This window comes from Pleurodeles waltl, chromosome 11, assembly GCF_031143425.1.
Source record: "Pleurodeles waltl isolate 20211129_DDA chromosome 11, aPleWal1.hap1.20221129, whole genome shotgun sequence".
Lineage (NCBI taxonomy): Eukaryota > Metazoa > Chordata > Amphibia > Caudata > Salamandridae > Pleurodeles > Pleurodeles waltl.
The window spans coordinates 86320667-86347759 of NC_090450.1; the positions used below are offsets into that span (position 1 = coordinate 86320667).

Here is a 27093-nt window from a genome sequence, read left to right on the forward strand (position 1 = left end):
AGTCCAAACCTGTAGCTGAGTCGCTGTGAAGCAGCTAACCCGGGTACCGTGAGGTAACCCCACCAGCGGCAGGGCCGGTGCGTAATGTGGCACCATCCCTGCCCTCACCTTACACCAGCACCAAATGTATAAGGCCCTGTGTAGCAAGCTACTCGGTTGTACTATTTTGAAGTCGGAGCACAGTAGCATGGCTACTAAAACTTCCTGGTGCGGTGTCAACCCTAAGAGGTCCAGAGTGCCACTCTGGGTGGCATCTAGCCACTTAGACACCCATTGCAGCTGTGCTGCAAAGAAGTATAGTTCGAAGTCAGGAGCGCCCAGGCCGCTGCTTGCAGGAAGGCGCCTCAGTATTGGAAGTGACACCCTGCACCAAAATAATAGCACCATGTCTCAGTTTTAGACGATGTTGGCAAACTGTAGGGATGGTTGTATATAATAAGCTCGAGGCGGTACTAGACATATGAGCATCTGTAGTGGATTTTCAAGCTACTTTTAAGAACTCATTCGGCACGACCGAAAAGTCATAAGTCATTAATCCATAGGTACAGTCACATAAAAGGGTTGATTGCACTTGTCATTTTTAGATCTTCAGGCCACATTTGATAGCATTGACCAAGGTCCTCATTGGGACGCTTTGAAAGCTCAACAGGTGTCTCCATTGATTAATATAATTTTCCCTATATACACATAAAAACGGCTTCTACAAAATATGGCTCTCAAGGGGAAAAAGCAGACTAATGTACACGTCATACAGGACTTTACTAGGGATGTATGCTTGTACTTCTACTGTTTAATTTTTGTTAACGATAAGTACACTAGATTAACAAGTGAATCTCAACCTCCCTGGGCCTGCTCTGTTTGCAGTTTAGTTTTACGCAGGCAAGATATTGAGCAGCTCTTACCTATGTCCTCTGTTTGTATGTAAAAGTTAGAAGGGATTTCCCCCCTTAATAATTTTAGGAGCAAATTGAATGGGATTTATTTCCCATAATGTAATAGTAATTTAAGAGTATGTGAGGATGAATTGTATTTTCTTTTTTCCTGCACTTACAAAGGTTTGGATCTAATGCTTGAAACCACCAGTAATACAGTATGGGGTTTGCACTTGATACGAGGGGTTACATTTTTTCAACATCAAATAATTATTGTGGTTCACCATTGTGAGGCCCGTTGTAACTGGGCAGCCTGGAGGAAGAGGTGAAGGATTATTCAGCTCTTGCCATGAACAGGTCTATATGCCATGGAAAGGAAGTACTTCAGTTGACTGTAATATTCAACATTCATTGGCTGCATCTGCATGCTTTAATTGTACTTTATCAAAGACTCTCTGAGCAGAATTTCAAACACCCCCAAACATAAATGACTACTCTCTGCTATCAATGGCAAAGACCAAGAAACATGTGTCTAGAGATGTATGGCAATGGCATAGCTAACAATGACGGTTATCACTTTCTACTTTATGAGTACTTAAAGTACCCTGAACTACATCAACAGAAACACTTTTTTTAGGAACTGATGCTAATAGGCTGGCAGCGTGCTTCCTCCCCCTGGAATTGCTCTACTGTACATCTCGAAGCCCTCCAACCAGCATCACAACCGCACGGGTATGAACTTGAATACCAGAGAACAGAGTTATTGTTCCTTTATCAGACAACAAATTTGACATCATATACATTTTACTTTTAATACATGTTTTTCTCATATGAAGGTGGCTGTTGACAAAGGAATTTTGGAATATGTACAGTAGTGCTTTTACCTAGTCCTGCATGCCATTGGGAATTGGCCCAAAATATCTCAAATGTGGATAAAATGGGACTAGTCGGAAAATATTCATTCAGAAGAAGTGCAATTGGAAAAGACTCTGCCCTCTTTGCACTTTTACCAATAAGGAGTTGGATGTTGCGAGGCAGATTAAAAAATAAACATAACAGTAAGTAAAACAGTGCCTCCTTTCCGTACTTATAATTTTTTTTTTTTAACTGGACCCACAGTTCTTGTTTCTTATTTGAATGTTGTAGGAGATTTATACCTTCATTAGGTCTGAGAAAAGGTCAGCCATTGGTTGTCACATTGTGTATGGTATTGTAGAATGGATGCTGCGATTCATAACATTCCGTGGCCCGGAAGCAGTTTCCTGGGCATTTGGGTAAGTGGCTGCCTGGCCTGTTACACTCTGTCCTATGTGTGAAGCATTTGCTCTCGTGCTTGAGGATCAGAGGGGTGTTTCACCCTTGCTTCTATGGATTGTAGGCTGCGCTTAGGAACGACAGTGAAACTTAAGAGTGTTTTTTTTTTTTTAAATCGTGCTTGATGTTACGTATGGTTTCACTGTTTTGGGGTGTTGTTGGGGTTTGGCTAGAGGTTGGAAGCATCATTTGGGTGTTGGCGACAGGATCAGTGGTAAATAGTAATACTCTGAGGTTTTTGGTGTTAGAGTTGGGGTAAGATATTACATTGGTATGCTTTTGTGGTTAGGGTGTGATTGAGAAGTAACACTTGGAGGCTCTTGGGTTTATGGTGAGTAAGAATATGATATGGGGATGTTCTTGGGATTACGGTGGTGCAGTTTGTGATATCAGGATATTCTAATGAATTGGGGGAGGAAGATGTGTGATATTGGAATGTTCTAAGTGTTAGGGTGGGCTAGAGTGTGAAATTCAGAAGTTCTCTGAATAAAACAGGGGATGGGATAATATTTGGCTGTTCTGTGTTTGAAATTGAAAAAGGATGTCTTATCTATCTTAAATCTCCATCCTCCTGCTAAGCAACATGCGACAACCTCCTTATTATCATATGGTATTGCAACAGGATGCACATGACAGCCATCTTGCACACCTTTGTCATTGCTGCACACTAGACTAGTGCAGTCACACATCTGGTTATATATGGATATTGATACCTTCCTTTCATATGTCCAATTGTGCATTCACCCTTATTTCAGTTACCAGATGGGGTGTCTTGACTCTTACTTTCTGTGATGTTGTTGTTTGGAGGCATCAACAACTACAGCAATGGGTAGGATAGTACTAACTACAGCAAAGAGGGATAGATGCATATCCTACCATGACTATGTGCACAAATAGGTCCCGCCATCCACAGCTACAGTTTCATGAATCATGAGATTAGTGTTTTTGTGCACAGTTTGGCTCTGGTAGTGCTTTTGCATATATAACTGAGTTGCACCGGTGTACATGTATTGCCACTTCCCTAAGTAACCCCTTGTAAGCCCCATACCAATCATGTATGCAGGTGAACAGTGATGTGCTGTTGTGTGCCTCGTGCATGTATGTAGGTTGGCATGGTGGTGCTGTGTTTAGGACACAGCTGGTAGTCAAGAGTGGTGCAAGTATGTTGGGAAGGTTGCCATGCAGGTCTTCCGATCTAGGAGCTGTGCCCCGTTGATACTGTTTTTCCTCTGCAGCTGTTAAACAATATGTGCAAAGTATAGCTTTATCATGAGACGCTCCAGCATATCTTGCATAGTGCATGATGCGGAGAAGATCTGTTAGTTCACCTTACTGACTGACTGAGGAAAAAGCAACTATCCCTGTAGCAACAGCCCCATCCTGCAAAGAACACTATGGGGCAAATTTATAAAGTGGCGCATCATGTCATGATGCGCCACTTTTCTTGCGCCTCCTTGTGTCCCCCTAACTCCACCATGTGTGCGGCGTATTTATGATATGGCACACCATGGCGCACGTTAGGGAACTAGCGTCATAAATTTGGACGCTAGTTTGGCGCTTTGCAGGATTAGCGCCAAAAATATTGACGCTAATCCTGCAAAGTGACAGGAGGCCCATTGAAAACAATGAGGGCCTCATTTTAACACCTGCCTTAGGCAGGCGTTATAAATGACTGTAGAAATGGCGCACTGGAATCTCAAAGATTCCACTCCGTAATTTTTCTGTGGCTCGTAACACCAGGCATAATGTGGCGCAAGGGTTTACAACCTAATGCCAAATTAGCATAAATAATGACACTAATGTGGTGCAAGGTGGCGCTAAGGGCTTCATAAATCTGGCCCTAAATGTGAAAGATGTCAAGTCGTCCCTTAATGAAGTCACAATTAGAAGAAGAAAACAACAAAAGAGAAATATTTTGTTGCAATCTTGTAGCTCTTGATTGAAGATGAATATTGGACTGAGGAATAAGGGCAAGGCACCAAACTCCTACTTTGGAATGAGGAAAGAGCCGAAAAAGAACCTCAGGCAAAGAATTCCAGACGAGCTGTAAAAAGCTGGGAGCAAAAAACCTATGAGACAAAAAAGGTGCAAATGGGCAGGGAATACAATGAAAAACGAGGAACAAATCCAAAGTGAAGCAGCTGGTGCAAAAAAGATGCCTATGTTTGATGCCCTTCATATAACGCAGTGCCAGTGACGTTTTATGTATTGTTGGGGCCCTGGGCAAAACATACTATGGGGGCCCCCTGTTTGTAATTTTACTGCCCATTTTCTGACAACTGAAACTCACATGATGCCAAACCAACTTTAAAAGCTGGGATTCACACAAAAATAGTTTAAATATGTCTTTTCAGGGCCCCCATAAACCCTCAAGATGCCACTGAGAAAAGTGACAGAGTTAGAAGTACACAGAAAAGGGAGAAGCTGACATATGGGAATACACTAAGGCAAGCTAACTAAATAGAAAGTTGACTTTTCATGGGGGCCCTTGGAAGATGGGGCCCTGGGAAATTTCCCAGTTTGCCCTTGCTTTAAAAAATGTCAATGGTCAGTGTTACACAGTTACTGCTGCCCTCCTGGACGCTGCTCCAGTTGGTCCATGCAGCACCTCGCAGGTGGCCATGAGCATGGAGGCACCAAGGTATCTCAGTGGGTCATCTCAGGACACACCACCCATTGACGTCAGCTGCACTCCCTCTTCAGCTCGCACGAGCCTCTGGTGAGTTCCAATCTGCAATCTTTCTACAATGAGGACAGTCAGTGCCACTACATTGAAAAACAAGCATTTGCATTGCAACAGGTCTCGCAGTTTTCCGAGTTAGAGCTATTAGCAGTTGTAAACTCCCAACCGGACTTTTCTTGCCTCATTAAATGGAAAAAAAGAGCACGATCAAGCTGCTACAGTTCATTCGTAGAGAAATCTAACGGCAAAAGTGCAATTATCTACGTAACCGGCAAAAGTGCAATTAACTATATAACAGAGTCGATCTCATGAAAAGCGCTCGACTTCTGCCAAGCGAGACCGCGCTGCGAAAAAAGAGAAAAAGTAGTCCACAAACCGGACAGAAAACAGCGAGCCTTGTATGTTTTCAGTACTTGGTCGCTGCATTCGAGGAGGGCTAACCACCGGAAAAGGCATGAGGTATGCATGCCTTCCACTAATAAAAGCAAGCAGATTTTGAAAGGCAAGCCCACGAACCAATGAAAGACGCTGACGTGGCACAGAAGGGGCTCCGAGCCCTTTTCTAACTACTACAGCGTCTCACAAATGCGCAAGCGCATGCTAGTGCAGGCTCGACCCTAACAAGCAATCACCTGAAATTTTGCTTTCACTGCATGTGCGCCCCATGGTCCGTGGCTAATGAAAACCTCTCCACATGGCATAGCAGAGCATTCGGGGACTGATTGGATATTTGTGTGCGAGAGCATAGGTCAAGCAGCAGTATATTGTAATGAGCCAGCGGTGCTAAATTGCTGACTCTCTCCCCTGACCTTTGGGCCTGTACGAATAGGTACTGTATTTGCTCGAGGCCTCCCCCGACCTAATTCCACATAAAGCAGCTACTGACGCAGATGTGAGCTTGCAGCTGTTATTTCTGTTTGTGAGGGCGGCCATACTGTCGCATCCTGATGCACACAAGCCAACATTTCGAAACAAGAAATGAGGAGATAGTGAACAACAGTTGGGGAAATGTATTCTCGCTATTGACTCAAATTAAGAGACAGCTCAATGGAAGCCGTTTTCTTATTTTGCTTTAAAAACCGAGAGTCTCCTGACTCGGGTCTGTTGGCATGTTTCAAGACTCTGTCGTGTTTATACACGACCATTTAGGTGTTTTCCCTTTCCTGACTGGCTACACATTTATCGAATTGTCTGCACATTTAAACACAGCATGTCGTTTTTGCACCTGTGTAGGTGGCACATAGGTATTCCTTTATGCGTAAATGTAGCGCTATTTCTTCAGGAGTCTATACCGCATGTGATATTATGGTACATCTAGATGCCCCAAACCCTTTGTGTGTGCATTAATAATGATCATCCTAAATGGGGGTGTTAGTAAACCAACTAAAATCAGTTGGCATTACCATCACACGTCTTTACTTAACAAGCATGCGCCACAGTCAACATTTTACTTAACTACAAATTGCTCACAGAGAGGTTGAAAATTATACGTGTAGAACAAATCAGGCAAAGATATATTTCTTTAAAAAAATGTGTGTTTAGTTTTGGCGTTTCTTATCTAGTTAGTTTCATACATCTCGACGCCTTTCTGTATTTCCAGGCATTATCAGGAGACAAAACATCCATGGCAATATAATAGTGTATTATCACAACACACACTGAAATTATATCAGGAGTTGTCTGCTGAACGTAACTACCCGTGCTTGGGCAAAGAAACAGTAAAGTATTAACCTATTGGGTAAAATAATTGGACTTTTCCCCTCCGTTTCTGTTTCCGGTCTCTGTTTTGCACGCGACACGGGTTGCAATGCTGATGGTTTTGCAAAGGAAAAACACGGAATCATGCTGGACTAACCTGCAATACTAGTTTATGTTCCCAGATGCCTGCGGAAACGTGACTCAGCAATTTCATGAGAAAATCAGTCACCTGTGTTAAGTGACTTCGAGCACATGGCGGTGACTCACTTCTGTCATGTTTTTATTAGATCTGGCATCGAGATAGCTCTAGCCATGGCGCCAACCTCCTATAACCAATAAAACAACAAAGACTACAATACAGACCTATGTGAGTATATGAACTGGGCTTAAGTACAATATTTTTTATCCATTGGTCTCATAAACTGTCACTTACATTTTGTTTTCCCACCCCACAGCATGCGGTGGGTCAGCCCACTTCAGCCACTGGGTCTGTTGCTCTGTGACTTATGGCATTTTGACTGTTCACATGTGCACATCCCACCAAAAAGGGCAGGTGGGCCGATCCTTTTGCTTTCCATCTTTCTTTCTTTTAAACTTTTTAACCTTGTTATGTGTATGCACTTTGCACTCAGGTTGCAGTAATCCAAACCAATATGACCTTTTTCTTTCCTCTAATACAAATCATATTTTGCTATTTAGTGCGTTTAAACTTTAAAACAAATCTATAGCTGCTTATAATACATTGACTTGTTAGGAAAAACCCATGCAGTTCTATTTAAATAATGTAAACTATTTTTAAAAGTACATTTTATTGCAATTATAGCAAATTTAAGATGTAGTGGGTTTTCTTTTTTCTCGTTTGTATTTTTGAGTCATATGCGTGCCACAAAATTAACAAAATATAAAACTGTTGCATCAATTTGCCAAGTTGAAACCCATTAGCTTTGCAGTGCCCTTTACCATTGTGGTTTAAAAAAGCATCTCAGATTGATAGCTAATGCCCATTTTTAAATCATTCGGGAGCCTTAAACCTGATTGAAAAGGTTAGCAAGATGCTAGCTTCATACATATGATGGGGCATATCTGAAAATATCAGCCAAGCAAGACTTTCCTGTGATGCAGGAGGATTAGGGAGAAACTTGTAGGGGGAGAGGCTGTTGTATTTTAGGTGCGAAAGAATTTCATGTAATAATGGAGCATTAGGTAGAAGCTTGAATGTGAAAGGGCTGGTTTGTCTTAGGTATGAAACAGCAAAGTCCTAGTTTCAATAAACTGCAGACTGCTTTACCTGTGTTTTATTTCACTGTGGCTAGAACATAATCGTCTGTGGCCACCAAATAGTAAGAGGTGTGGAAGTGTTTTAGCCATGTTGTACACCAGCGTGTCTGCTGTTCAGCATGGCTAAGAGTTAGTGGCGTAGAAGAGAGTGGCATGGAGAGGAGTGGAGTGGTGCAAAGTGGAGTAGAGAGGCGTAGAGTGTCCTGGAATAGCGTAGACTGGAATGTAGTGGTATAGAGTGGCAAAGAGTGTTGTTGAGTGGAGTGGAATAGATTGCAGTGGAGTGGAGCAAAGTGGAATGGTGGAGATTGGAGTTAAAGTGGTATAAAGTGGAGGGACTTAGAGTGGAGGGACATAGAGTGGAGTAGCGTGACCTGGTATAGAGTAGAGAAGAGTGTTGTAGAGTGGAGTAGAGCATTGTAGGGTGGGGGCATAGAGTGGAGGGGTGTGGAGTGGAGGGTGGTAGAGTGAACTAATGTGTCATAGACTGGAGTCTCATAGAGTGGAATAGAGTTGAGTGGCATAGAGTGGAGTAGAGTGTTGTATAGTGAATTGAGGTAAAGTGTCTTAGAGTGGAGTGGCGTAGAGTGCATGGTGTAGAGTGGAGTTTCTGAGTAAGATGTTGTAGATTGAATTGTTGTAGAGTGGAGGATTGTAGAGTGAAAGGTTGTAGAGTGGAATGTCCTAAAGTGGAGGGTCATAGAGTGACAAAAGTCATAGAGTGGAGTGTCCTAGAGTAGAGTGTCATAGAGCATCATGGAGTGGTGTAGAGTTGAATAGAGTGGCATACAGTGGAGTAGAATGTTGTAGAGTGGAATGGAGTAGAGTGTCATAGAGTGGGGGGCATACAGTGGAGTGTTGTATAGTTAAGTGTCATGGAGTAGAGAGTCCTAGAGTGTCGTGGAGGGTCATAGCGTGGAGAGTGTAGAACTGAGTGCTGTGGAGTAGAGTGGTGTAGTGTGGCATAGAGTTGCATAGAGTGAAGCGGTGTAGAGTGGAGTAGAGTGCTGTACAGTGAAGCAGAGTGGAGTAGAGTGTCGTAGAGCAGAGAGACATAATGCGGGGGTGTAAAGTGGAGGGGCATAGAACATCATGGCATGGAGTAGAGTGGAGTAGACTGAAGTGTCATAGAGTAGAGTCGAGTGGAATCTCATAGAGTGTGACAGAGTGGAGGGCTTTTGAGTGGAGTGGAGTGCTGTAGAGTGGCAAAGTGTGTTGTGGAGTGGCGGCATAGAGTAGAGTAGAATGTCATACAGTGGAGTACCGTAGAGTGGAGGGGCACAGAGTGGAGTAGCACAAAGTGGCATACCGTACAGTGATGTAAAGTTTCACAAAGTAGAGTGTAGTGCCATAGAGTGGAGTGTCATAGTGTGGGGCAGATTGGAGTGGTGCAGCTGAGAGTAGAATAAAGTGTCTTAGAGTGTGTATTAGAGATCGTGGTGTGGTGTAGAGTGTTGTAGAGCAGACTGGGGTAGAGGGGCATTGGACAGATGGGCAAAGCGTAGAGGGGACTAGAGTGTTGTAGAGTATAGTGGAATAGAGTGTGTCATAGCCCACTGCCATTACAGATAACACATTTTCACTGAAATGACCATTACATTTGCACATACATTGCACAGACATACAGTTTCACTGATAAAACTGTACAGCACACACATGATTATGTGGGGGGAAATGGCATCTCCTTGCGTATTGATTTGTTTTGATGGTATTAAAATATTTATTTCCTCCAAACTTCAAATTGTGCTTCATTAGTGCTTTCCTATTATTTATATAGTCTGAAATATTTGCACAGCTCATTTACAGGCATTTACATTTTGTTATGTGGTAGAAAATAGTTACTTTGTACAGCCTTCCTCCAGCACACCCCGAGTACTCAGCATGATTGTCACATAAATCCTCTCACTTTTAAGTCAGAGAAAGGGAACTAAATTCCAGGCTCCCCCAGAAGATAGCGCCTGACATTTGGCCTCTGTGTTTAAATGCACAGCAAATACGACAAGAACAACATTTAAAAGCCTGTTTACAGAAAATGAACTCTTGTGGAAGAATACAGTACAGAGGCTATGCTCATCGAGAGGGGCAAAGACATACTGGACAGCCTAAAAAAAGTAAAGCCAGCAAATAAAAAAGAAGCAACTGTTAGTTACAAAACACATAGCTAATGGTAAGCAATGGGCGGAATGCATTCCCAGAGAAGCTTTCCCAATGTCCTCAAGAAGTCTCTGCAAATCAGACAGCTGTGCTGTCTGGTAATCTTCGACCTAGAAATTAAGTAGATGTCAAGGAACCTTGTTTACTTTCCCTTCCTGCACATCCCGTGATGACATTTGTGTCCAGGGATGTCAAGAGCTAGTTTGGGTGTCCTTGCATGTGGGTTTACGATGGAACTGAATCATGGGTTGGCCTTTCCATTACACTTGTTTGCAACTTGAGGCACATGTAACTCATGCGATTTAGCAGAAGTTAGATTTTCAGGTAATAAAGTACTAACCAACAACGTTGCATCTCCAGCTTATGCACTCCTGTGAGTTACATACCGTGAAGCCATTTCACAGGCAAGTAGTCTGTTTTAAGAGATCTACATACGTCAGATACATAATGCGATATTGGGCATAATGATCCCCAGGAAAAGCTCTTTTACTTCCACTGCCACAAGAAGCACAGGAAAATGTGTGGTGTAGCAGCACAACAGAAACACTCACAATGTGAAAGGCAAATAGAGCACCTCTTCTATTTTTAATTTATTTTATTAGGGTCGAGCGCGCAAGCGCTCTAGCCTGCTGTAATTTATCTGTGGGATTTTAACCAAGCCTGCAGCACGCTCATCAGATTAGCTGGTTCACGGGTTTGCCTTTTAAAAATCGCTTGATTTTATTTGTTAAAGGAATGCATGCATTATGCCTTTTCCGGTGTTTAGCCCTCCTCAAGCGCACCGGCCAACTACTGAAAACATAGGAGACTCCATGTTTTCAGCATGGTTTCTGGACTACTTTTTCTTTTTGTTTCCTACGCAGCGCGATCTCACTGCACATTTGCCGATACATTTGACTGCATTTTGTGTACTCCTTCATGCTAATGGTGTGGCGCTTCAAATCGGCTTGCTTACGTAAAACTGTATTACTTTTCATTTTCATTTGATGTGTCAATAAAAGTCAGGTTAGGACCTTACAATGCTACTAGCTCTAAGTGTACCAAATGCGAGACCCATTGCATTGCAAATGCATGTTGATTTTATAGTTGATCAAATTACTAAACATATGCATGACATAGTAATACAACTCATACGCTCAGCTGGTATATACTTTCTCTTTCAATTTAGTCAAGTCTGTTGAAGAAGAATCATGACATACTAATCTACAAGTTGATGACGAGAACAAATACACAATGCAAAACAATCAACTCAGCAGGTGAGAATTGTCATATTCGCTTCAGTTGACCATTTACTTGCAGATGCTGCAATTATTGCTGTATATACTCATGACGTAACCATAAAACAAAAAATACCGACTCTCTTAACCTTTTGTATGAAGAACCATGACTATAATAGCAGAAAGAACTGCTTCAACACCCTTTGCATGCTCTGCAAGACCTTCAGATGGATCCCTGTGGAAACCAGAAGAACGGTCACCCACGCCCTCGTCAGCAGCAGACTGGGCTCCTGACCTTCAGGAATCGCCTCAAGCCCTGGCTCTTCGAGCAGTAGCACCCCTCTCCCCCAGCGCCTTGAGACCCTTCCGGGTGAGTAGCACGCTTAACAAATTACTGATTGATTGATTGATTGAAAGAACTGCTGGTGATAACTAAGCCAAGAGAAATGTTGGGGTCCAATGAAAAATACAACAAAAACCAACAAAGATTGATTTGCAAAGCCAATTGGTCAGGAGTTGGCTGCCTGCCTATTGGCTTTGTCAAACCTTGTTGCCATGTTTTTGTTGTAAAACAGTGCTGGGGAAGCTGATGGCCCCCATGAACCCAAAATAAATTGTCTCAACAACATTTCTCAAAAGCACACATTGCCACTATAGGGCCTGTCACTGAAGAGAACAACTTTGTGTGCTCCTTGTGAAAAAGTAGAATGCTGTAACACAGTGAAGACATCCAGTGGCCGAAGTGGGATGACCTTTCGCCCTATGCCGTGTGCTAAAGTGAGTGGGCTAAAATGTGAATGGTTCAATATCAGACCAATGCATGTGTATACGGCTGGCTGCAAGCCACTACAAGTAGCTATTTCATATATTTAATTTTATTAAAATCAAAAGATCTTAGCTCTAAAATGTGGACTGAGACTAGTGTAACTAATGTATATGTTGTGAAGGGAGATGAGTTTGGTAGACTCAGTCAATTCGGATCAATATTTGTACCTCCATTCAGACATTAAGCAACAGGATTATTACCAGAATCATGGTATTTGCATGTTACAGAGTAGGCCTTATGTTTACTTTTATGTAAGATGGTAGGATGTTAAGACATGGAATGTAGAATATAGGCTATGCAATGTAATGTGGTGGTAGAACATAGAACATGGAATGTTGTGTGGGGGAGGTGAAAGAGTATTATTTGAGCTGGGAATTTACAGCTGGTTCCCTTCTAATCCTCGCCCTGTTATTAACCAGTTCTTCACATAAAAGAAGCTGAAATGACCAGATCTGATCTTGTTTTCAGTGTCGAGAAGATTTGAACAGCAGGACAGCGTACATTCCTCTTCCAGTTGAATTTCACTGTTGTCTGATTAAAGGAGCATCTTCGTCGGTCCTGCGTTTATGTGAAGCTCCAAACCTTCTCTGTGCTTCGGGTGAGATTGCATGCTGTGCTGCAATTTCATGCGTCAATGTACTGTACTGGTTTGCTTTCCCCCGGTGACGCCCTGCCTGCGCGTCACAGCCGATGGCTTATTTTGCACTAACACTGATTAGTGTCAATGACATTATACATAAGCCATGCAACATTTATGCCATTGTGACTTTCTATAGAAACCCAAATGTGTGGTTGGTTGATACTCACACCCCTTGGAGAATAAAAAGTACTTCCTGCAACACTCTAATAGTAATGCCACTTTGAATTAGGACAGCCTTATAACTATTACATCGCAGTCACACTGTCCCACAGAAGCCTCATGTGTGTTTTGTGATACGCAGCACACACTAGGGGAATAACGTATGTTTTCCAACGTGCCAAGAGAAATATTTACATGTTGAAGCAAACTTGACACTTGTATTAGGTGTTGCACACATCTTTACCTACAGCATCACAATTTATTTGCCTGAAATAAATAATTAGTGTATCGGGGGTACACACACCTTACTCTATGACTGCAACTGCAGAAAAGCCTCCCCTCCTCTACATTGGCTATTGCTAAGTCCACATCTGATTAGCTAGAATGTTTGGCAAGATCAATTCAAAGGGGTTCTTTAAGAAAATATTTTTTCAGCCCATTGGATATGGTGGGAAATCAATTGACGTAACTGGAGAATTCGATGCCACTCTTAAATTCAAAGCTAGCATGACTTATGGTGTAATATATGTAGCCAAAGATGAATCATTATTTGTTGGGTTGGCCTGACCAAAGAAACCTGGTTATGGACCCAAACAATCCAGATCAAGTTCTACTGATAAATGAATATTGGAATGTGTGTCTGGAGAACACATTTGTCTCATTAAATAGATTTCCAGAAGTCTTTCAAGAGAAACTAGGAATGCTTAATGGTTTCATGAACAGGTTACATTTAAAGAAGATTGCTTTACCGGTAGCCTATACCTATTGTAGTGTATCATTAACTGTAAGAAGCAAATTGAAAACAGATGAGGATAAACTTTGTATCTAAGGTGTGAGAGAAGCAATAGAGAGTTATGAATGGCTAGCACCAGTTGTCTTGGCTAGTTAAGGCAATGGGCCTTTACGCGTGTGTTGATTTATGCAATGTGAATTCTAAAATGGGGATTGACAGTCACCTCCTCCCTAATATAACAGATATGTTTGCCACCTTGAAGGGCGGTAACATTTTTTAATGTTTTTGAACATGGCCTCCAAGTACAAGAATGGCTACTAGCCAGTTCGTAATATTTGCTCCCAAGGGTAAGGTAGGTGTGTCAGGGTCCCAGCAGAGCAGTGTATTGGAAGCCATGGTTCCAAGACTGGAACTGCGGCTTTCCTGAAATGCCAAAAGACATAACAAAGGGCCGCCGTGCGGATCCGTGGCGTGCCTGACATATATAAGAAGCAGGTATTGCAAGATGCCAAAACGGCAACAGCAGGCTGCCACATAGAAGCTGCATTCCGGGGAAAAAGAGGGAGGCGTTGATGGCTGCGCCGCGGTGGTGAAGATAGTTGTGCCGTGGGCTGAAATACAGCCCGCGGTACAACACAAACTTGTTTTGCTCAGGTGGATGTGTCTCCCAAAAGCGTTCTGTCTTCTTTAAATTAGTTTTCATGATTTTTACGCCTACTAAATACTATTTCTTTTCCTTTTTGAAGGACCTTACTTTGGACTGGGAATCTCTCTATATGCCACATGAACCAAGTCTTAGTGAGCAGTCATTGTGGCTGTGCTGTGACAAAATATGATGAACCAAAGCCCTGTTGACATAGTCATAGTGATGCACTGGGTTAATTGATCTTTCAATTAAAGGTAAACTCACTTTAAAGGCGGTCCATTCAATAATGATAGTTTAAATGGCGTCTTGGAAAGGCTTAGAATGAACACCGTCGCTCTTCATGAGTTACTTTTGCATTTTATTATTTTTTTGCAGGTCCTAACTATGCACAGAGAATGCATGTTTATCACTTAATTAAATGTGGAAATACCCCATTTTACAACTCCATTTATTCTCAGAACATAAAATAAATATTGATAAATAACAATAAAATAGCCCCAAAAAACATATGGATAAATACAGAGGGAAATGGTAAAAAAATAAATACCACAAAACCAGGAGTCCTAATTATAAGTTAGTACCACTGAGTTTTGACAATGCCTGCTGCTTAGAGCCAGCAGCTGAGGTGAAAGGCAGGTCAGGTCACGGAGCTTAATTGAAGCAGCTGTTTAAAGCAATGAACAACAGTATTTGTTTTTCTTTCCTCTGATCTATTTTAGTAGCTTACAAGGACAAGTAGAGAAAAATGTGTTTATTTTTTGCACTAAGGGAAGAGCTGAAATCGCTCTGCATGTTTATACACATTCTAAGCTATTGCAGCTTTTTTGTAACTGACTTGTATTGAACTGTTTATAATATCTGTTTGCAGCAAATATCTAACAGGTTTTTGATGTGTTTCATTTTGCACTAGAGGTTTTATTTATGTTTTTCATTTTTGCGAAAATGAAAGAGCACCAAGGTTTTAAGTGGTTTGTGGGAAAGGTGATGTATGACCATGTATTATATGGGATAATGTATCCCCTGGCATACACAGGATGGATATTGCGAGTCACCTCGGAGTTCCACAACCTTATAAAGAAACTCGCTCTTTATAGTCATAGAACTCCTCGGTGACTTGCAACATCCTGCTACTGTACAGCAGAGGTTATTTATCCTTTGTATCATATTTAACTAAACTGCTGCAGAATAACTTCCAGGTGATTCTATTTGTGTTAATGAACTGATTTTGGCGACTTTTTTCAGGAGTCAGGGATGGAGTCTTTCAGCTTGTGTTGTTATTTTACCAGCACAATTTCAGTTTTTTTTCTTTCCGCTGTATATATATATATATATATATATATATATATATATATATATATATATATGTCTAAAATACGTTGTATGGTGTTATAGTTTGAGCTTTAGGTTGTCATTCAAGGAACATTCACATGAATCCTTTAAAATGGTTGCACGTGTTTATTTAGGCCCAGTTGAGTAACAAAGGCCCCCGCAGCGCGGCGAGCTCCAGGGGGGCACTTAGCATAGCACCTGGCCCGAGTGATTCCTGAGGACCCCTCTCTAGGTTCTTTGCAGGGGCTCCAGTTTCGTTACGCCACTAGTAAGGCCCGATCTTTCCTTTCACACTTAAGGAAAAATAAATGTTTACACCATTTTAACGTCTGCAAATGTGCATGATTAATATTGGAACTGGTCAATGCTGTCAACGGGGGGATTCCCCAGGAACCCACGAAAAGGGCTGAAGAGAAACGAGGCTTTTGTGTTTAATTGAGATGTTGACATGTTTGTCTGTGCTCCAAGATCTTGTCAGACGCCTCCTTACTTTATCCCCTCCAGGGACAGGGAACAGATGTGAGGCGGCGCGAAGGATGAGGATTCTGGTCCGGGCTGGATTCCAGGAGCTCACCGAGGATTTAATATCGCTGCCAATTAAACTCCCACCCACCTCAGCACCGCCCTCATTGCGCGGAATTTGGCGATTTGAAAACCAGAACCCCTGGCGCCCCGATTCTGTCATGTTACTGCGCAATAACCACCCTGCGCAATTATCACCGTCAGCTGAGAGGGCATTAACTGGCGGCTTTCATCTACCCTTAACGCCGCGGCGTGGGTGCGACGTGCTTTCCCCCAGAGCTTAATTTGTAAAAATAAAAATAAAAAAAACGTGCCGCTTAGACGCACTTTGACAACCTCTTTATTTTCTCTTAGCTTTATTTCCTATGTTCTCTCTTTATGTTCTAATGTTCAAATGTTCTTCGCGGTGCTAGGAAACCTTTTGGCCATTGCATGCTTCATTAAATAATTAATAAGGAGATGGTACCTCAGGTTTTCTTTGGAGCCCACCCAGTTTTTAATTTGTAAAATGATAAGTTTTTCCCAGAGGCCCTCAGCCCTCGTTGACGAATATTGGGAATGTCGAATGTCAAGGATACAGCTGTCAAGTTTTCCAGGTCCAGGCGCAATTACAGGTTCTTATAATCCTGCATTCTCATTTTGTCAGTGTTTCTGTGTCTCCTCTGTCTCTTGTCCCAGTCCACAAATGTGAGTCTCCAACCAGCAGCTCAATCTGATCCCTGCTGAGTTTAGCCAGTACCAAGACTGCATAGTTTTGATTCTACCTTAAAACTACTTCCAAAACCCTACACTTCTTCAGCGGTGGGTGCCGCAAATATCAAGAGGAGGGGCGGGGGAAGACGGGGATGGGGGGAACAAATAATAAAATTAAAAACAAAAATAATTACCATTCCCCCCACCGCCGCCATCTCCTGCCGCCTCGCTCATTGCTCCTTACCTGTTCTGGGGTCCCAGCATTCACTGGGACACCAGAACAGGCTCGCCAGCAATCCTGGCGCTGCTTTCATGCTAAATCTAGCATGAAAGCAGCATCAGACTTGGTCTGAGTGGCTCGGACTGCAGCTCAGACACAACCCTGGGGCCTGTGCAGTTTCTCCAGCACAGAGAAACCTAAGTGCGCATGTGTGTTTTGCCGGCCTCAGATGGCCGTCCAAACTGACATGTGCACTTAAGTGCACTCCATTCCTCATCCCCGCTCTCATGGCCCAGCCCCGCCCCTCCTTTCACATGCTAGCTGAGCAAGCATCAGAAAAATATTGAAGTATTGTTTTATTCTTCTGCTGCTGACTCTTAGTCAAGGGGGCAACGCTCCTCTGCCATTGCAGAGGAGCCTCCCCTGCACTTCTTGTCTGTTTATCTTAGACTTCTATGTTCTCTTCCATCCCTGCTTTCTCCCTGTTTCCTACCAGTCTTTTCCTCATCCTTTCTCCCATTGCTGTCTTTCTCTTCCTTGCTGTGGGTCAAAAATTAGGTCCAGATGTAGGAAAGCTTTAGCGACTCGCAAACGGCGAAAAACGCCATTTGCGAGTCGCTAAAGCCCATCTGGTATGTAGAAATGCATTTTGCGAGTCGGAACCGACTCGCAAAATGCATTTCCGAGTCGCAAATAGGAAGGGGTGTTCCGTTCCTATTTGCGAGTCGCACTGGTATGCAATTCCATTTGCGGCCGTGAAAGCGGTCGCAAATGGACTCGCAGTTACCATCCACTTGAAGTGGATGGTAACCCAGTCGCAAATGGGAAGGGGTCCCCATGGGGACCCCTTCCCCTTTGTGTCAGGCCTAAAAAATAATTTTTCAGAGCAGGCAGTGGTTAAATTCCTTTAAGGAAAACCGGTTGCACTTTGAAAAAAAAAAACTGCTTTATTTAAAAGCAGTCACGAACATGGAGGTCTGCTGTTCCCAGCAGGCCTCCATGTCAGTGAGTGCCCTGAATCGCTATGGGGTCGCAAATTGCGACCCACCTCAATAATATTAATGAGGTGGGTCTTTGCGACCCCACAGCGACTCGCAGAAGGTGTCTGAGACACCTTTCTGCATCCCAAATTGCGACTTGCAATTTGCGAGTCGCAGGGACTCGCAAATTGCAAGTCGCAATTTGGGACTTTGCTACATCTGGCCCTTAGTCCTGAACTCTCAAAATGAGGGCTGTCCAGTATTTTTGGAAGAATGCCGTGGTCCCTAATATTACAAGGTTGCCATAACTGGGTTGCAGTACCGGGGGGGGAGGGCCACCCCACCTGCTGCAGCATTGATACCTACGTCCCAGGGCGGGTGACAACGACCAGCATTTTCATCGAAGGCTGCAGCCTGGGCTACTGTCAGTTCAGGATTGGGGTTCCATAACCTGCCCAAAACTTGCCCCATGGCCTCATTCTCATCACGGCCTCCTGCAATGTAGGGCTGGTTTGAACACATTTGTCAGCGCAGATTTTGGTTTCCATGCTCACGCTGAAGCACTGATCTCCATATGGTATAATGTATCATACCAACTTCATCCCTAAATATCAGTATAAATGACTCCCTCTTTAGTTTTGTTCTTGTCTGCTGTGCCCACAGTGGGGATGGATAGCGGTCAGCGGTGAAGTAATATTCCCCCTGTAATCCAGTTTGGGGACAGTTACCTGGAATAGAATAAAAAAATCCACTTCCTATATTGAACCTGTCCAAACTTATATATTAGGAGGGTGTAAATGAATGGACATTTTATGTCAGGTGATAAAATGATGTCTCAGTGGATTACACATGCTCTGGCACCTGCTGTGATCTGTAGTTCAAGTGTTCGACTCCACCAGGGCCAATTCAGCCTTCTATCCTTCTGAGGTCTGTCAGTTACTAGATGGGTAACATAAGATCTGTTATGCACAGCATGCATAAATGGGAGAAGTGTGTTATACAGAGCTACATAAAGACAGGCAGTAAGTAGGTTATTGTGTGTTAAGCCTGGGTAGTTCTGCAGAGGGTAGGCCTGAAAAAGGTAGGAAAGGTTAGGAATCTGAAAAGTTAACCTAAGTTATGAGTTTACGATATAGGGTTTACTACAGAGGTAATACAAAGTTGGTTGGTGGGGGATTAATATTTATTTTCTGTATTTGAGGGTCTGTTGACGTGTGCTATCTCAACGTTCTGTGAAATAATGAAGCTATTCAATTGCAGAGATGTCTATGATTCTAAATATATAACTGTCAGAGTGATGTGATTCTAAGTTTTGGCAGCACAGCTCTGAAACAGACCTGTTGCGCAAAATATGCAGAGTGGTCCACTCCTTTCAACCATTGGCTTTCTTCAAGCAGTTTTTCCAGTCATTGGCTGGAAACTTTGTCCTGGCTGCACGCAATGGGTATAAATCTGTCATATAATGCTATTAGTTGCTTGACTGTATCCTTCTGCCCCCCACTTGGGTGGTTGCATTGAACTGCTTGTGGGACTACTTTACAACTAAACCCCTCTCTTCTTTGCTGCTGCAGCCTCACTCAAGCTTATGTACTAATGCTACATGCATTAGTAAATCAAACCCAGAATTATTTGTACTTCCAATGTGTGATAAATATTGTTATATAATTTGTTGTACAATGTTTTAACTGAAAAGTTGTAAAGTATTGAACTGTGTTAGCCTATTGGTTGGAGCCTGCAGGCCAAGGTACATGATATTTTTGAGATGTTGATTTGGAAAACAGAAAAGAATAGAACTCACCAGCAGACTTGTTAGAGCTTAGGAGATGCTAAATGACCAACGCCTTTTTATTTAATTGTGGTCATAGCTGACAGGGTAATAAGTTGTCTGCCATGCCCTTAGTGCTCAACAAAAAAGGCAGAAGGGGGCTTTTATGGGCATTGCTGTATGTACTGCCTAAGCTGCACGTAAGTCTCACAGTCTGAGTTGACCTAGATCATTTCTTATACCCTAAATTCCTCTATTACCAAATCTACTGAATCAATTTCATCTAGTTTGTTTTAATCTAAAACAGTGTTTCCTAACCAAGGGTCTGCAGCAAAACCTACACAAGGGGTCTGCAACTGTTACAAATTAATTAATATTAGTAGATAAAGTATATCAAAAAGCAACATTGAAAATTTGACATTATAAAAAACACCGCAGGTGTAAAGGAATTTAAAGTGTGAGGTTAAAAACTTACCTTCTATCCTTAGCTTAATTTGTGGGAACAGAGCAAGTACAGCAAACAGAGTCTAGTATTGATGATTGGAGACCTCAGTTGAAGCACTGATTTATGTGCAGAAAATGACAGCATGTAGTTGGAGAAAAACTGACAAACTATATGTATAGTCTAGCATATTGCTTTATCTTTTAAAACTGAAAGCAAGTTTTAAAAAGCTCCAACCTTCCCAATAAAATCAAAATTTCAATTTTGGGCTTTTTTGATGGTAAATTACATAACATTTGTCAGAATGTGTATATTTATTTGTTGTATACATGTTTCCTTATTTGTGTGTACTTTTTCCAATTCAAATCATGAAAATTGCTTTGGCTGGGGTTCCTGGCGTCCTGTAGAGATTGAGTGGTGGTTTGCAGAGGAGAATATTTCATTCAATATGTTGAACAGTAAGGGCTGTTTTCTCACATTATAATCCTCTGTCACTACTACTGGTACGATTAGTCCACCATCTAGTTGAAGATCGCTGGAATTGCTAGGCGTTACTAGGACAAAAGTATGTGGCATGGTTGACTAAATGATGTGGCAAGAAATGCTAAATTATATAATGTAAAACAACATATTCTAGGGCATTATCTTTTTACTATTTCGACAGTTTAAACATACATTTACTCTTTTGGGAAACGTTCCTCCTCATTCGTATACCTAAACACACCAATCATCCCCTAAAAGGTAGCCAGTTAACCTTTGCAAAGGGGCTGCCACTTCACCGCACGTGTGGTCATTTGTTTAGTAACTTTTGATGTATTTGAGCTAAAACAGTGTTTTTAGGTTGAAATCCAAAAATTATTCAGCAGATGGTGGATTATGTGGCATGTGCAGCAGGTTTATAATTGTGCGGATATGTCACAGCTGCATAAATCAAAACTTTTCCAGTGGCCCTGATCTTGTTCTACCACCAGCCCTACTGCTGTGATTCCTAGTGTCATTTTCCCAGTACCACTACCTATACAAAGATTATTGAGACCGATGTCAATAGTGTTAGGACATCTCCTCACCATGCGCCAAATACTACCATGTACATTTTATTACAGCTGCTAGTGGTGGCACATCAATAATTGCTGCTAATAATACTACTATATCTATAATATTAAATACCATGAACAATACTACTGATGCCACTGCTCAGCTCCCTAAAGCTAATAGTGCTGCATTAAAAATCCATGCCATGAGTAGCACTCCAAATACTACAAATATTATGAGGTCATCTCCCAATTGCATTACCCCTTTTGTGTTTTTCTCTCTCTTGCTCTGGATCAATGTCTTTTGCGGAAAAATTAAGTGACATCCAAAAAAAAAAAAAAAACGGTCTCAAATTTAGTACTACCCAAGTGATAAAGTTGCATAAGTAAATATATCATATTATTCAAAAAGTATGATGAACTCATTTGGATCTCTTTACTCGCTTTTAATATTATTCATGCAACTAGGCTGAGACTCAGAGCTCCCTTTGAATTTTGCTTAAAATCAAGGTGTTTGGAAGTGTCTGTTTGAGATGATAACAGGTGTTACCTTGTGAACCTTTGTAAAAATAATATACATATGCAAATTAGGTGGCGTGTGGATGCCATCCCTTTCAGCTAGAAACTGTCTCGAGCTGCTCCCTGGAGTAATTTATTTCAGTTTTCAACACTGAGGTCATAGATATGCTATTCACAGTATTTCTAAAACTACTCAGCCTAATCAGTTGCTAAATAGCAATATGGTGACTGGAAAAATCCATTCCTGTTCAGTGTACAGCAAAAATATTATATTTCCTGTGCTCACCTCGTACAGTGATTATACACCAATCCCTTGTTTCCTATTACAGTGCACACAACAGCAAATAATTTTCTAAATACACTAAAAGTGGCAACCAATCACTTACAAGTTGGCTGCCTCTTTGTAGCTCGAGTCAGCCCACCACAAACTACAAGCTTTTATGCATATTTAGGGTCATTTTCTTAATGTGAAAGGTAGTTCTCTTTACCTTTTAGCCTCGGGGCTCTCCTTGGTGCGGCATCAGCACTGTTTACAGTCTTTGCCTCAACAAGGACTTCTTGGTGGCTCTTCTCGGACTCTCTTCGCTATTCAGATGAAGTTCCTGTAAGGAGGGGTGGAGCTCTCTTCACGAATAGATGTAGTGTGGACCTACCATCCTCCTAAGTTGGTTTTATCTGCTGCACCTTCAGAATCTCACTGGTACTGATTTCGCCTTTCTATTCTTTTCTTCTTGCTTTCCTACAAATGTATTCTCATATTCATCGCTAAGAAGGCAAAAATATGACCTTTAACACCAATATGTGTAAATAGACTGTTTCTCCATCACCTATCAAATCCAACATTGTTGACTCGTCTGAACCATTACTTGTCACAATATAGCAAGAATTACAAGCTTTTCGCTCTAAAAGTGACAATTTTGCCACTGAAATTTAAATCAATGGCAAAGATATAACTAGTCTCCCATGAAAGTTTCCGATAACAAATGTAAAATACATGACAATATCTCTAAGATAGGCCAGCTACTCCTTCTCAGAGCTAAAATTCTGCCTATGAATACATTACTATCAGATTTGGAAAACACAAACAGGCAAAACAATTAGCAAATATTCAATCTGCCTGAAGACATTGAGGGAAATGATTGCATATAATATATAGAGTTTTCAGAAAAATTTGAACTGACAAAGCACACCGTATATCGTCTCACCGTAAGCCTGCTCAAACCAAACCATGTCAAGTGAGTTTTAAGGTTTTACGTCACAACCATTTAGTGATGATAAGAAAAGTTGCTACTGAAATTTCTTCTTTCTTGCTAAATGGCAAAACAATCTTAATTTGACAAGATTTTGCTGTGGAAACAGATGCCCTTTGAAAATTATTCACTGCTCTACGACTGGGGCAATGTAATTTCATAATTCAAATATGATCTTTTTGACCCTGCAACAATGCACATTTGGTAAGATGACATTTCTAAATAATTTCCTCACCCTGAATACCTTCAAGCATGTCCTGGACCTCACTTACTATGACTTTTCCACTAGGGATGCTCACTTCGCTAGCTATTCTTGTGGATATTTGTATGTAATTCACAACCACTATTAATGTTCTTTCTTGCCTTTTCTATATTGGTCTTTGTCTTTTTTCCTCTCAAAGGATTTCTTTGGCAGAGCTACTTCACCCTAATACCTTCAGCCTTACTTTCTTTTCTTATTTTGATTAGTTTTTCTTCTTCCTTTCCTTTTACTGTTATCAGTTATGGCTATTTCTAAACAGATTAATCTTGTTACTCTTAATGTTAAAGGCTTACATCTTCCAGTTAAACATGTGAAAATATAAGATTACTTAGCTAGACATAAAGGTAATATTTGTTTCCTTCAAGAAACCAGGGTTGGTGACAAACGTGTATTATGTATGCATAAAAATGGGTAGGTCACATTCTTTCCTCTCCAGCCTAGGGTAAAAAAATAGAGTGACAATTTTCTTTTCTAAAAACTACTGATAATTGAAACATATTCTGATACTGATGGTAGATAATTGTTTACTGAAATCAAAATTGACACTACAACATTGCATTTAATCAATATTTATGGTCTAACAGTTGAGATCTGATTTTTTTTTTTGGCTAATAACACACCGAAAATTGTTAAATTGGGCAATGTTCTGCTTATTCCTGGTGGTGACTTTAACCTAATATGTGATACTGTATTAGACAGAGTCGCTACTACATTTGGACCTACCAGAGCTTTTCATCCACTAAAAACAATATTCAAAGTTATGACATTTGCTGATATTTGGGGCTTGCATTCCTCAAATTAATAGAGATTTGCTTTTTTCTCTAACCCTCATAACTCATATTCACAAATTGATTATTTATTATCTTCAAGATCTGTATTCTGTTCTGTCTTTGAACCCATAATTGGCAATATTGACATATCAGACCATGCTATGATTTCTTTATATTTACAATTGGATAGTTCTCTTATTTCTCAATCAGTATGGTGCATGAATGTTGATATGGCTCTTAATGAAAATAATAAGATGAAAATGTTATCTGTTATTGAAGAATAATTTTCTCACAACCCTGATGGTTTAACATCTGATGATATACAAAGAGATGCCTTTACAGCTTGTATAGAGGAATAACAATTTTTCTAATGGTGCTTGGAAATAAATCCTTTCAGGTAAAACTTGCTGATTGAAAACACAAATAGCTAAGTTTGAATGTCTGTTTCTCACATCTAATATCAACTTTTTAAAAACTCAGTTACAAAAGACTTGTTATGAATATAGTTCTTTGTTAAGACAAAGAGCTAGCGTGCAGGTTTCAAATCAAAAACCTAAATTATATTTTAATACCAATAGATCTGGGAAATTAGTAGTAAAGTATCTTTGCATTAGAAAAGACAGAATTCAGATTCTTGCTGTTCATTTGAATGGTGAAAAATTGCATTTTCTAATATTGACATTATTAATGAATTTCTAGAATTGTACTCCTCTTTATACTGCAAACCTAATACCGTTGACAACTAGCTTATAGATTGGGTTTTGAAATCTTCTATCCTTTCACTAATTTCCCAATCTGACAGATTCAAATTAGACTTGCCCATTTCTAGTGAAGACATAACAGTAGCTGTTAATTCATTACTGTAACGTAAATCCCCAGGGGCGGATGGTATTCCTGTGGAATTTTATAAAGCATTTTCTTGTCAACTCACTACTTACTTGTGTCAGTTATTTGCTCATTTTAGTGACACCGGTATAGTTTCAGGTTATTTACTGAAGCATTGATTTTACTCCTTCCTAATATAGATAAAGACCATATTAAAGGTTCTAATTACCCCCTATCTCCCTAAGCAATTAGGTCTGTAAAGCTTATGGAGAAATCTTTGGCACTCAATTATCCAAAATGTTATGAACTATCATTCATATAGCTCAAAAAGGTTTTATGAAAGATTGACATTCTGTTAACAACGTAAGGCTTTTGTTCCATGGTACTGAAGCTATTCCATCTTTATCTTTACCCTCAGGCCTATTAGCACTTGATGCTCAGAAAGCTTCACAAGGTTCATTGGCAATTTTTATTTCGCACTCTCAATACACTTAATTTTGGCGAATCATTTATGAAAATAATATCTGCTCTATACTCATATCCGTCTGCCAGCTTGTTTATCAATGGACACTTTTCCAAATCTTTTCACCTTTTTCGGGGCACTGGACAAGGCTTTTCATTATAACATTTACTTTTTATTGGCTATTGATCCTTTACTTTCCCTTATCATAAATTCAACTGGAATCAACAGTCTCACTATTAAAAACATTACCATTAAAACCTTATGCAGATGATGTTTTACTATTTATTAGTGATCCAGAAATATCTATACCTAATATTCTCGCTCACATACATGAGTATTCTTTTGCTCTGGTTTCCCTTTAAACACTAATGCATTTGGATTCCAAATTCTGTATATTGTACCTCAGATATGCTAAACAATATGGAAAGCATACTGCAAAAAAGAGAAAATAAAATATTAGTTATCCAGTTTTCTCATTCTATGAAACAATCAATTTTATTAAATTGTGAATACCTTCTTTCAAGAATTACTGAGAAATTTCATAATTGATCCTTGTTGATAGGAAAAATCTAGTCTATTAAATTGGTTATTGCTCCTCAAATATTTGATGTTTTGTACATGATTCCAATACAATTACTATTAAAATTTCATAAACATTTAGATAGAACCTTTTCTCACTTTGTGCCATGTTTAACTCTTGGCGGTAAGGGTCCCCCTATCGATTTTCTGGCTGAAAACTGGTCCGTCGCCTTGGCAGTCCACCTGCCTGATTTAGATGTTGTCAGTCTAACACTGGTTTCATTACCGTCTACTGATAGTTCTAAATAATATCTTTTATGTAACTCCGTTCTTAATTGCTTTCCTATTAACTTGCCAGTTATCCAAATCCCTGGTTTAGAGATGTGCACCAATGCTTTCAATGCTCCTTCACATGCAGTTTCTAAATTTTATACAAATTTACACAACACAAGTGAGGTCAATTTACTTTTTATTAGTAATTTTTGGAATAAGGAACTTTGCAAATCTTTTTCTTTTGATACTTGGAGGAAAATATAGTTAGCAAACATTTCTGGATGGCTCCCTCTTAACCTATATCAAACAAACGCCTTCCTCCTGCTTAACTGTCTATGGTACCCACATAAATTATTTAACACCGACCTATGAGACTCTACATTGTGTTGGCATTGCAATATAATTGATGGCTCATTGAAACATGTATTATGTGAATGTACTATGATTTCAGACTTCAACTTCTTCTATAAGTGTAAATCCTTTTCTCTGATAACCAGCTTATTTGATATGCATAACAAATTGTTAATCTTTCTTATCAAGAGGTATCAAATCGATAACAACTACATGGAAAAGTGCATCTTTATTATCTGTTCACACTTGGTGATCCTGGATTACATTTAGTCAACAAGAAGCCCACTTATCCATTAAGGGTTTTTCTTACTATTACGTCCACGTTTCAAATTTTCTGGAAACCTGTTGATGATTATATTGCACAGTATTTATAGTGCTCAATACTTAATTATAAGGGTTATTCCAACCTACCTATGACATATCTTCTATATAAAGTGGCTCTTGTTTGATTCCTTCTTTTTCAGTTCTATTTCAGTACATGTACAAATTGCTGCAGTATTTAACTTTCACTGGTACAGTCTCATAGGTTCTTTCTGATTAACTTCCTTCAAAATTTACCTTTTTAGTGTTCTTTAAGTATTGCCCTTTTCACTTAGAAAATGTTAATAAAATATTTGAACTCCTAAATGCAGTTTTGGGACAATTCCTTTCTTCACCTG

The 27093-nt window shown here is 40.5% G+C and overlaps 1 protein-coding gene across 1 annotated transcript; it reads left to right on the forward strand.

Annotated features, from left to right (window-relative positions):
- The first annotated feature begins 6829 nt into the window (after positions 1-6829).
- On the forward strand, positions 6830-16355 carry LOC138265068 (uncharacterized). The gene is made up of 5 exons (XM_069212616.1): positions 6830-6934; positions 11168-11255; positions 11379-11586; positions 12511-12640; positions 16054-16355. Exons 2-5 carry the CDS (start codon positions 11233-11235, stop codon positions 16353-16355), a joined length of 663 nt encoding a protein of 220 aa, XP_069068717.1. The 5' UTR covers positions 6830-6934; positions 11168-11232.
- The last annotated feature ends 10738 nt before the right edge of the window (positions 16356-27093 follow it).

Coding starts and splice junctions, on each gene's coding strand:
- LOC138265068 (XM_069212616.1), top strand. CDS start 11,233: ATGCAAAACAATCAACTCAGCAG. Junction 11,587..12,510: donor GCGCCTTGAGACCCTTCCGG/GTGAGTAGCACG, acceptor TCTTGTTTTCAG/TGTCGAGAAGATTTGAACAG. Junction 12,641..16,053: donor AAACCTTCTCTGTGCTTCGG/GTGAGATTGCAT, acceptor TATCCCCTCCAG/GGACAGGGAACAGATGTGAG.